Source organism: Saccopteryx bilineata, chromosome 3 (assembly GCF_036850765.1).
Source record: "Saccopteryx bilineata isolate mSacBil1 chromosome 3, mSacBil1_pri_phased_curated, whole genome shotgun sequence".
NCBI classification, from domain to species: Eukaryota; Metazoa; Chordata; class Mammalia; order Chiroptera; family Emballonuridae; genus Saccopteryx; species Saccopteryx bilineata.
This window is the reverse complement of record NC_089492.1, coordinates 164,027,822-164,039,900: the sequence shown is the minus strand read 5'-3', so window position 1 is coordinate 164,039,900 and position 12,079 is coordinate 164,027,822. Positions and strand designations below refer to the sequence as shown.

Here is a 12,079-nt window from a genome sequence, read left to right as displayed (position 1 = left end):
AATTTTATGATGAATAAAACTTTTATGATGAATAACTTATGTAATACATTTTTTTTTCCAAATTTCGGCCTCAAAAGTTAAGGTGCATCTTATACATGGGAGTGTCTTGGACATGGAGAAATATGGTGATTCTTAGCATAAAGCCCTGCCTTAGAGACAGTTTTGTAAAAGAGCAGCAGAGACACATGAGACTTGAGATTGCCCTGGTCTTTTAATTAATTTGTTAACAAGAAAATAAGAAACTGAGAACCAGACTATTAAATGCCTAGCTGTAATGCTTGTGACAATTAGATCCACATCTGTAGTCCACATTTGTGGGAACTCTATCAAGTGCTTTGATCCTGATAATTGGTTCTTGTCTTTCTCAGCCAATAGCAATCCTTGTGAGCATGCAGGGAAATGTGTGAACACCGACGGTGCCTTCCACTGTGAGTGTCTGAAAGGCTACGCAGGGCCTCGCTGTGAGATGGACATCAATGAGTGCCACTCAGACCCCTGCCAGAACGATGCCACCTGTCTGGACAAGATTGGAGGCTTCACGTGTCTGTGCATGCCAGGTACTTGGGCCCCTCCGTGTGCGGGGTCTAGACAGGAGGCACTAAACCGTGCTTCCCTGAGGTGGGGCACTCGAGACACTGGCCATTCCATGAGCACCAATAGCATTCCCTTCTTGGTAACAACAGGGTTCCTGGCCAAGGGACCTGTGAGGAGTGAGGCAGTGCTAGAATTCTTAGAGCTATGAAGACCCAGATAAACAAGCCTATCTTGTCAAACTCAGAAACATAGAAAATTTCAGAATTGTTTTTATTCAAGTATTCTTTAATTTAATAACTTACCATAAAACTCTTTAAAATAGCAAGTTTTCCTGATTCCCTTATGTATTCCATTTATAGAAATTAGTTTTACCCATAATTATATAGGAACCTGCCATTTATCTGTAGTGATGTCCCCACAGTTAATCAGCTGTAGTCTGGAGCTTTTCGGCAAGGACCACTCCTGAGTCTTCAGAGAGCACAGCGGAGCCAGCTCACGGTGAAGGCTGGCAGTGACTGCTTCCTCACTAAGGATGCCAGTCGCTCTAGCCTTGGGAGGCTCTCCTGACCTTGACTTGCACCATGAGAGCAGCAGCATCTCTGACTTAACTGGTCTTTAGGAGCAAGTGGTGGGCATCCTATGGGCCTGGTACTATCCTGAAAGCGAAGGTTGACCTGGTCAGAGAATGTGGCACAGTCTTTGTTGGCATGCTAGGTCTCACCAGTGTCTTTGGAGGTAACTTCTTCCCCCTCTTTATAGTGACATGGATATCCCAGAGGATTCTCCTGTCTGATGTAACTGTCACTATCATGGCCCAGTCCTCCTGTCCTCATGCTCACAGAGGATATAATAATCTTTGCAAGTTTATGCTTTCCTGGCTAGAATATGCCTTTCTCTCTTTCTGAGCCACTTGTGTGGTCTCTTTTGTTCAGGTTTCAAAGGTGTGCATTGTGAATTGGAGATAAACGAATGTCACAGCAACCCTTGTGTGAACAATGGGCAGTGTGTGGATAAAGTCAATCGCTTCCAGTGTCTGTGTCCACCTGGTAAGTGCCCACCACCTGCCCCTGTTATCTCTGAAAGCACAGAGCTGACTGACCACAGGGGGAAGAGGAGGGAGAGACTGTGTGTGAGCCGTACACAAGAAAGTCATTAAAGTGAGAGCTTCAGGGTAGGAGAGTGTGTGCAGAACGGGGCATTTGTTTCATCTAGTGTGTCTCTCAGCCATTTGTGGCCAGATGTCCAAGTCTATTCCAAAAGGCCCATGACCTCTCTGTCTGCTTGTATGTTTCCGAAAGTTCGTATCTGACAGAGGCCTAAGGTTTAGGCTATTCAGGATTTTACTTTTTCCCGCCATGGGTCATTGTCTCAGAGCCCGTTGGTGAGGTTATTACTTTTAGACATTTCACCTCAAAGTCCAGAAACAGACAACGCAAGTCAGTTTTTTCCAAAGACTGCTCTGCCTCTCCTTTTGTTCCCAAAGCCGTTGTTGAAGACAGGCCGCGAGCTCCGCCGTGCACGGTAGCGTCTCTTGTAGTTTTTGGGGGCAGGTCCCCTTCTTCTGCCACTGCACTCTGGCTGTCGTGCTTCGCCTGGAACCCCCTACCCTCTTTTACCTGGAGGTGAAATGTGTGTGGGGAAGAAGCAGAGGCGGAGACACACACAGGTGCCGCTGGTGCCTGGAGCTTCACCCAGTTGTCCAGTTACCTGTGGGGAGAATCATTTTACTTTTGCTGACCCTTTGGTCTAAGCCCTGCCAGTCACTTAACCCAGTGCTCTTCTAGTAAAGAAGGACATAGGATGACCCTTTGACTTGTGTCGTCCCTGTGTACTTTGAAGGTTTCACTGGGCCCGTGTGCCAGATTGATATTGATGACTGCTCCAGCACTCCGTGTCTGAACGGGGCCAAGTGCATTGATCACCCGAATGGCTACGAGTGCCAGTGTGCCACAGGTAAGAGTGTTCCCATACTTACTCCTCCGGTGGGTCCACCTGCACAAAGCCATGGGCTGTCCTCGTCCAGCGGCCCTGCCTGCCAGTCCACTGACGGGGCTGGCCTGTGTTTGAAGAGAGCTTGTCCCAGCAGTTTTTGCTGCTATCTCTGTTCCCTTCCACAACACCTGCCTTCTTCTCCACCACAATAGTGGCCTGTCCTGGGACATGTCCATTCAGTGTCCGTGACTTTCTGGGACAGATTTTGGCAGTGGTCAATTTCCAGCTGGCTTGACTTGCTCCCTGGGGAAAGGGACGCATTCCAGTGGAAAGCTATTTTTTACTGGGGTTCTCAGTAGGAAGCCTCTCGCTGTCTTTCTTGAGGGAAATGATTGAACAAAGGTGCAGAAATCTTAAAAGTGATTATGTGCAAGTGCAGAGGGTTCCTGCATAAAGAGGATGCATGCGTGAGAGCCAGGTGTGTCTCTGAGCAGGTGTGGGAGCTCTGTCTGAGAAGTGTGAGTCCTCGTTCCAGAATTCTGCTACTAGTGTGAAAAAGGATCTGTTTAGAAATAGTCTACATTTCTGATCTGTGGCCACATTTCCCATTTTGGGAATGATCTGAATAAGCCAAACATGCCCTATCACACATTGGTTTCCGCACAGGACCGGAATTGTAGGAAAGCACTAGAAATGATTAGAAAAGGTGATTTTCTGATTTCCTTTTTATCCCATTGCTTAACTGAGAAAGAAGTTAGAGGCCCTGGCTGGTTGGCTCAGTGGTAGAGCGTCAGCCTGGCGTGCAGAAGTCCCGGGTTCGATTCCTCGCCAGGGCACACAGGAGAGGCACCCATCTGCTTCTCCACCCCTCCCTCTCTCCTTCCTCTCTGTCTCTCTCTTCCCCTCCCGCAGCTGAGGCTCCATTGGAGCAAAAAGATGGCCCAGGCGCTGGGGATGGCTCCTTGGCCTCTGCCCCAGGCGCTAGAGTGGCTCTGGTTGCGACAGAGCGACGCCCCAGATGGGCAGAGCATCGCCCCCTGTTGGGCGTGCCGGGTGGATCCCGGTCGGGTGCATGCGGGAGTCTGTCTGACTGTCTCCCCATTTCCAGCTTCAGCTTCAGAAAAAATACAAAAAAAAAAAAAAAAAGAAGTTAGGAATATAATATAAGACTCTTTTTTGAGGAGAGAATGAGTTCTTAATATAAAATATGTGCATATCTGATCATAAAAAAGCAAACTATGTCACAAAAATAAACAATTTTAGTAATATTGGAACATTACCACTGACTAGACTTATTTAGATTAGGCCCCATCAGCGGAAGCACTGAACTTCCTTCTCCCGTCCTGAACTGCTGTCTCTGGTTGGAGAAGTTCCTGATGTGGCCTCCTCTGGCTAGACCAGGGGTCCCCAAACTACGGCCCGCGGGCCACATGCGGCCCCTGAGGCCATTTATCCGGCCCCCGCCACACTTCTGGAAGAGGCACCTCTTTCATTGGTGGTCAGTAAGAGGAGCATAGTTCCCATTGAAATACTAGTCAGTTGGTTGATTTAAATTTACTTGTTCTTTATTTTAAATATTGTATTTGTTCCCGTTTTGTTTTTTTTTACTTTAAAATAAGATCTGTGCAGTGTGCATAGGGATTTGTTTATAGTTTTTTTTTATAGTCTGGCCCTCCAATGGTCTGAGGGACAGTGAACTGGCCCCCTGTGTAAAAAGTTTGGGGACCCCTGGGCTAGACTGTGCTCATGGTGAACAGCCTTAGTGGAAGAGAGGCGGGAATCCCTGAGGCCGTGGTCGTAAGGGAGGAGAGCCTTCTAGAAGAGATTTCATGCTGCATAGAGTTTTCATTTGTCCCTTTTTCATTTAAATGCTCATAACTTGTTCATTCTATTCAACAAGTATTTATTGAAAACTTACTATATATGCATAGTTCTCTGGGAAGAGTTGAGAGAAATAAAGAAAAGTCCTCTGTCTTCTGAAGTCAGAATTGGGAAGATGAGATCCCTGACACTGTTACTGTAGCACCTGCATGTCAGGTTTTGGAGGAGAGGGATATAGAGGTAAACAGCGTCAGGAGAAACATGGAGCTTTTCCCCACTGAAGCCCGATATGGAATGAAGATGTGCTTAAAGCATCTCTGCGATGAGTACTGATCACTGGGAAAGGGGTATTTGAATTCTACAAATTTGACTTGAAGAACTTTATTTTAAGCACAACTCTCTAGGTCTGCTTTTAAAATCAGTGCAAATAGTCTGTCTCAACTGCTCCTTCCTGCAGTGTGAATTAGGCGTGGAGTGGCCAAATCCCTGGATGTGGCCCCATCCACGTGTTCAAGTGAGGCATCCCTGCCTTGTTTTTAAGCCTCCGTGTCATTCCTCCCAAGGATTCACGGGCGTGTTATGTGAGGAGAACATCGACAACTGTAACCCCGATCCCTGCCACCATGGCCAGTGTCAGGACGGGATTGATTCCTACACCTGCATCTGTAGCCCGGGGTACATGGGCGCCATCTGCAGCGACCAGATCAATGAATGTTACAGCAGCCCGTGCTTGAATGAGGGCCGCTGCATAGATCTGGTGAATGGCTACCAGTGCAACTGCCAGCCGGGCACGTCAGGTAAGCGCTCCCTGCCTGTTGCCTCTGGCGTTTTACCTGCTTCTCCAAACGGTTTATGCAGATGCCTCCGACTTTCTCGGCACATGGGTAAATCCCTGAAAAACAGTCCTTTTTCTGAGAAGCACAGCCCAAGCCACAGGCAGAAACATTGCTGAGGGAGCTGGCTCTGGCCAGGGAAGAAATTAGACAAGAGTTCTATAGAGCTGGTGATTTTATGTATGTGTTTTCCCTAAAAAGAGGCAGACCATTTCAAGACACTGAAATTATTATTTAAAATTGAAAACCTTGCTTTTATTGTCTTTTTTTGTTCTGCAGCCTCTACCACAGACTATTGTAATAAGGTTGTCCCCCCACCCCATCCCTTTCCTGCACCCACCCTTTAGCCTGTCTGTCCAATACTTTTCTGTTTCAGAGTCCAGTGTCTTAATGTGATGCTTGTCTTGTGCCGTTTGTCTCTGGTGGCTTTGGGCATTGGTGGGGACTGTAAGGGAGGGGAGAGACCGCCACCCCCTCCACCCCTAGTCACTGGGAATTAAAATGCAGAGCCAGCGGTTCTCCTCCCGCGTCCACTGCGGTTTCCTGACTCCGGCTGACCGGCTCTCTTGGTGGTGAGGACATGCTGCTCCTTGCTGGGGGAACGCTGAATTCTTTTCTCAAGCAGCAACACTACACAGGTCTCACTGGGTTCTGTTTTACTTACTTACTGGAGGAATAATTATGGTCACGACTGTGGTTAATGGACAGAGAAGTACTATGTCTCAGATCAAAGGAAAACGTATTAGTGGAAGGTTAACTAGTGTGTGCCTTTGTTAGGAGGGAGCCTGCCGGTACAGCAGAGTGATTTATTAAGAATTTATTCTCCATCTAAGGAAAACATCCTAGGTAGGGGGCAAAGATGGGGGAGGTGGCTAGTTGCCCTCATTTTATTTTGTTATTTCCAAATGCATTCCTTCAAACTTGTCTAAGGCCCTGGGCTTCATCCAGGACCTCGTACATGCCAGGTTTGGAAACAAAGTCCTTTTTCAGTTGCTCAAGCATATGAAAAACATCCCATGCCTCCACAGGGAAAATGCCTCCCCCTCCCTATGTTTAGATAACTCACTAAAAGCACTGAATAGATCTTTGTGCAACCTTCCAAAAGCAATTTGCTTCCGGGCTGGTCCCCAGACATGAGAAATTGCAGTATGAAAAGAAATTTGAGAGACTTACAAGCAATTGAATGGAGGCCTTTAGAGTGGTGGGGCTGTTTCAGGCCTTGCTCTCCTTCCCATTCGAGCAAGCATACTGGAAGCCTGGGTGAGTGGTGGGTTAGCAAGCACTTCATTTTCTCTGTGTTGATATCATCACAGCAGGATGTATCAGGTGTGTTCTCTGGGGAGGACAGCGAAGGTGAGGTGTACGTAGCTGTCACTGAGAAGCAGGATGTGAATGTGAGTGCTGTGCAGGCAGCACAGAAGGAAGGCCCAGAACCTCAGCAGCTGCCAGAGAGGCACTCCTGTGGCTGTTAGGAGAATTCTAGCAGAGAGACCCAGACAACATAAAGGAATCCTATATCGCTGGAGAGAGACCTGGCATGTAAGGCCCTGGGTGAAGGGATTCATTCAGTTAATCCTTATGAATAGACTCTCGAGTTCTAGAGTAAGAATTTACAACTATTCATAGTATGGTCCTAGGTTGGATGAGTGTGTACGTAGAAGGGATGCTTTATAATGTGCTGGTTGCTATTGTGGTTTCTTACTCGCTGGGCACTGAAAGTAGGAGGTACTACCCGCACTCACTGCCAACGCCTTTTTTCACCTGTGTTCTTATAATGGGGCACTGTTTTAAGTTATTTTTGATTTAGAATCACATGATCCAATTTGACTAGCTTAAAGAATTATTAATCACCAAGCAGAAGGAATTTATTGAAAGCACAAAAAAGCATCTTATGGATTTCAAATGAGTTTGCAACAATAATAAATAATAAAGCTTTGCAGACATTAGCAGGAAGCAGGGCCATCTATACACCATAGGTCACATAATTCATGGTTCTACATTCCAGTGAGAAAATCACACTGGCCCAGCTTGGACCAGGTGATTCTTCCTGCTCAAATTAAACATGGTTTTGAGGATGAAGTCACACTGGACCTAGCATTCTAGGGCCTGCTTGGTCATATGGGGATAAATCGGGATTGTCAGCCAAGGGCTGGACATATTTCTTACAAGTGTATAAGAAATATGGAAACCCTTGCCTCCTTTGTGGATAAAGAGGCAACAGAGCATCATCATTCACAGAATGACCAGTATGGCATGGTGAACAGTGTAGAGTCCAGAGAGCACATCCCATTCTGCTGCTGTGATTGTACAAGTCATGATGAAATGTGTGTCACACAACTTGATTTGATGGTTGAGTTAGAAGATTAGAGAAAAGTTATGTGAAGTGGGAGGCAGAGTACTTTGTACATAATAATGGATTAATAAATTTTGATGAAATTATTGCTATTAATAAATGTTAATACAAAGTAAATCAAAAGTATAGCATTATATCACTCAAGTTTCATTTATTAGTTTATCATTCTTATTACCAGGTTTTATGTTTTAGACTTTTCAAATCACCAAGGTATTCTTCTATAGTACTCAAAAAAGATCACTAAATTCTTGTTAAATTAATCATGAAATATCATGAGTATTTTTACCAAATAATGCTAACAATAATGACAGGTAAGTCTCTCCTGTGTAGTTACCCATATCTTTAGTTAAACCTTTCTTAACATAGCCAGACTGTACAGTTCATTTTGGGAATAGACCAGGTGGAAGGCAGCACACTCCAGAAGGAAGTTACCAGACTCTTTAAAATTTAGCCTGAACTTTAGCCCAGAATAGTGACTGTCAGTTTCAAGCTTGTAGGGGTAGATGCAAGTTCCAAAATTCTAATTTTCATGTGAAAGCTTAAATTTTATCTTTGGAGCACAGTATTATCAGTTGTTTGTTTGTTTTGGAATGACAGGTTTTCTTCTTTCATTCAATATGAACTAAATACTTAGGTCTCAATAGCCCTGGTTCGTCTGTCAGTTGTTCTTTCCATGAAAATTAGATTCCTTGGAAAAGCAGCTGTTTCAGTCTGACTCAACCACACACTGCTTTGCCGGAGATAGCTCTGTATGTGGCGTGCCGTGGAACTGCTTCACGTCTGTTTCCCACTTCATCACACAGAACAAAGTATAGTCAAGGGTCAAGATATAGTAAAGTGGTAAAGTTAATAATTTTGACTTCTTCACCAAAGTCATTCTTAAGTGCACCTGTTTTTTTGGTTAGTGTTTACTGGGAGTGTACGGAGGCGATCAGTGACCTAGCACAGTGTGGTGCCACTGCTCTGATTCCTGCCAAGATGCCAGTAGACTTACTGCCATTGTTTTTGCATGTCAGTGAGAAAGGCCAAAAGTGGGTTAGTGTGATGGCAAAGATCAATGTGCCCTCGTAGTCCCCCTGGCAGGGTCTGGAGAATTGCACTGTGAGACTTGCTGCTCTCCCCTGGGGCTGGCTGGCTGGCTACTCTAGACTTCTTAACACTTAGCATCACGCATACACATCCTGGATATTTCTCTGGTAGTGTTGCATCGGTCCGCATTGCTTTTGTCCTTGCAGGTATTAATTGTGAAATCAATTTTGATGACTGTGCAAGTAACCCTTGTGTCCATGGAGTCTGTATGGATGGAGTTAATCGTTACAGTTGTGTCTGCTCACCAGGATTCACAGGTAAGGCTTCTTTTTGTTGAAGGAGAATGCACCTTCAGCCCCATTCCTTTGGTAAAAGGGCATCTCAAGGAGCATTACTTTTTTTTTTTAAGTGAGAGAAAGGGAGATAGGTACCCATAGGTGCCCTGACCGGGATCCACCCAGCAACCCCCATATGGGGCCAATGCTCAAAACAACCTAGCTATCCTTAGCATCTGAGGCTGACACCCAGATCTACCGAGCTATCCTCAGTGCCCAGGGCAGGAGAGTTATTTTTTAAATGTTTCTCATTTCTTTGTCTCTTAGAAGGTTAGACGTATGTTTTTGTGCTTCTCTGGCCCAGTTTTCTCCTTACAGGCCTTCCCTAAACTGTAACATGAAACTTTTCATTAGTTAGGTTCTCAGACCATGTGTTTATAGCTACCAGAGAAGAATGTCTAGTCAGACCCTGAATTTCTGTCACTCACTGTGCTTGAGTTAGATAGCTTCCAAAGCCACCTTTATTTTTTTACACTTGGGTAGTGAATGCTTTCTGTGATGGCGTAGCCAGGGTCAAATTCTGTGAAGTACTAAATGCTTTTTTTTTAGTACTACTTCTTATGGGAGCTTGTTGGATGAAGCCAGAACCAACCTCATTTGGCTAGCACAGTTGAGGTGTTTTCTCTGTAAGAGGAACAACTTTGTTGCCTAAAAGAAAATTGGCTTGAATCCTTCTTAAACTATAAGCATCTAGAGCATTTACACATGTATGCATGAAGATGTATGCACATCTTCTCTTTTCTTTCTTGTTGTTAATCCGATTATCTTTTACCCTCCTGATTAAAAAGTGCTCGGAGGCTTCTGAGGAAACAGGTCCTTACACACCTGTGCCTTAATGTCATCATCAGGGGGCATATACTGTGCGTAGCCTATCCTTCCTAGAAAGTGCCACTCACACCAGGCACTAACATCATGATGTGACCATTTAATAAATACCATGAGGTCATTTGCAACCAATCTGAGAAACTTCCCTCAAAGCCTCTTTAGTTGTGATGTCAAAAGGCGACCGGAGCCAATAAAGTCTGCCTCTTGCCTGCCAGGAACTTACATTCCTCTGTATTTTACAATGCTCCTGCTTTGTGTGATTGTGGATGCTGGAGAGGAATGCTGATGGCCTGCATGTGTCACTGTGATCCCTGTTCAATGGGAGATCGCTCAGAAGACATGTATAATGAAAGCTCTCATGTTCGGTGCCCAGCACTACTGGTGGTGGCCAAGTGTACTTCTATGTCCTGAAACTTATTACTACAAGATTAGGTGACAGTCAACAAGATATACAAAATTCCTGCTAGATAGGATATTAGATGCATTTTTGTTAAATAAGAGAATACTTACCATTTATTAATAACTTAATTATTTTGAGTTAGACATTAAATTAAGTGCTTAATCTCATTTAACTGTCACTGCTGTTGTCATTCCTACAGTATTGATGAGAAGGCTATAGCTTAGAGAAGTTGAGTAATATCAGTAGGGCACTATAGCTAGGATCCATCTCAGGGGATCCTACTCTAGAGCCCACAGTCATTCCCACTTCACTGGTCAGCCTTAGCAGGTGTCTGTTGTGGTTTCTTTTTAGGTATATAAGCATTTTCTATGCCTTCTTTTTGGAAATATCAGTGAGTCATAGTTTCTTTCTTGGTAACATTCAGCAAACCAGGAAGGTCAAGGAGGGAGGACATAGGCTAAAAATATTCTAAAATAAACTTAAGGTGTAGAATGAGACTGCATAAACAAAAAATGGAATGTTTTGATTACTGGGTGGTACCCTATTCTTGGAACTGTTTTCTAGTCTGGTTTGGGATTTTGGGGAGGATGGGGGATTTAAACCAGCTGCTGAAAATATCAGAGACAACTATGGTATATACTCAGATCTATCAATGTGAGATGCTTTAGTTTTTCCTTTGTTTTATTTTGTTACTACATTTTAAACAGATTTAAAGGAGTTTAAAATTTTTTTAATTAAATTTATTGGGGTAACATTAGTTAATAAATGTATGTAGGTTTCCTGGCCCTGGCCGGTTGGCTCAGTGGTAGAGCGTCGGCCTGGCGTGTAGAAGTCCCGGGTTCTATTCCCGGCCAGGGCACACAGGAGAAGCGCCCATCTGCTTCTCCACCCCTCCCCCTCTCCTTCCTCTCTGTCTCTCTCTTCCCCTCCCGCAGCCAAGGCTCCATTGGAGCAAAGATGGCCCAGGCGCTGGGGATGGCTCCTTGGCCTCTGCCCCAGGCGCTAGAGTGGCTCTGGTCGCAACAGAGCGATGCCCCGGAGGGGCAGGGCATCGCCCCCTGGTGGGCAGAGCGTTACCCCCTGGTGGGCGTACTGGGTGGATCCCGGTCAGGCGCATGCGGGAGTCTGACTGTCTCTCCCCGTTTCTAGCTTCAGAAAAATACAAAAAAATAAAAATAAAATAAAATAAAAAAATAAATGTATGTAGGTTTCAAGTGTAGAATTCTGGAGTATATCACCTGTGTCTTACATGATGTGTTTACCACCCAAAGTCATATCCCCTTCTGTTATCATGTGTGTATATATATTTTTTTCTTCCTCCTCTTCCTCTCCTCCTCCTCCTCCTCTTCCTCCTCCTCCTCCATGCTTTCTCTGTCCCACTCTATCCCCCTCTATCCTTCTCTATCCCTCTCTGTCTTTCTAAAAGGCAATCAATAAAGAACTAAGACATCCTTTAAAAAAAGAAAAGAGGCCCTGGCCAGTTGGCTCAGTGGTAGAGCATCGGCCTGGTGTGCAGGAGTCCTGGGTTCGATTCTCGGCCAGGGCACACAGGAGGAGGGCCCATCTGCTTCTCCACCCCTTCCCCTCTCCTTCCTCTCTGTCTCTCTCTTCCCCTCCTGCAGCCAAGGCTCCATTGGAACAAAGTTGGCCCGGGCACTGAGGATGGTTCTGTGGCCTCTGCCTCAGGCGCTAGAATGGCTCTGGTTGCAACAGAGCATCGCCCCCTGGTGGGCATATCGGGTGGATCCCGGTCAGGTGCATATGGGAGTCTGTCTGACTGCCTCCCCGTTTCCAACTTCAGAAAAATACAAAAAAAAGAAAAGAACCCTGACTGGTTGGCTCCGTGGTAGAGTGTTGGCCTGGAGTGTGGAAGTCCCAGGTTCAATTCCTGGTCAGGGCACACAGGAGAAACACCCATCTGCTTCTCCACCCCTCCCCCTCTTGCTTCTCTCCCCCCCCCTTCTCCTCCCTTTCTGCAGCCAAGACTCAACTAGAGCAAGTTGACCCCAGGCCCTGA

At 45.5% G+C, this 12,079-nt stretch overlaps 1 protein-coding gene across 1 annotated transcript in view; it reads left to right on the top strand.

The window, feature by feature from the left end:
* NOTCH2 (notch receptor 2) overlaps window positions 1-12,079 on the top strand; it is a 178,130-nt gene that overhangs the window by 120,146 nt on the left and 45,905 nt on the right. The window contains exons 8-12 of the mRNA XM_066268137.1: window positions 369-557; window positions 1,467-1,580; window positions 2,374-2,487; window positions 4,851-5,084; window positions 8,709-8,819. Of these exons, the coding sequence (XP_066124234.1) occupies window positions 369-557; window positions 1,467-1,580; window positions 2,374-2,487; window positions 4,851-5,084; window positions 8,709-8,819 (762 nt within the window). The remainder of the gene's footprint in view (window positions 1-368; window positions 558-1,466; window positions 1,581-2,373; window positions 2,488-4,850; window positions 5,085-8,708; window positions 8,820-12,079) is intronic.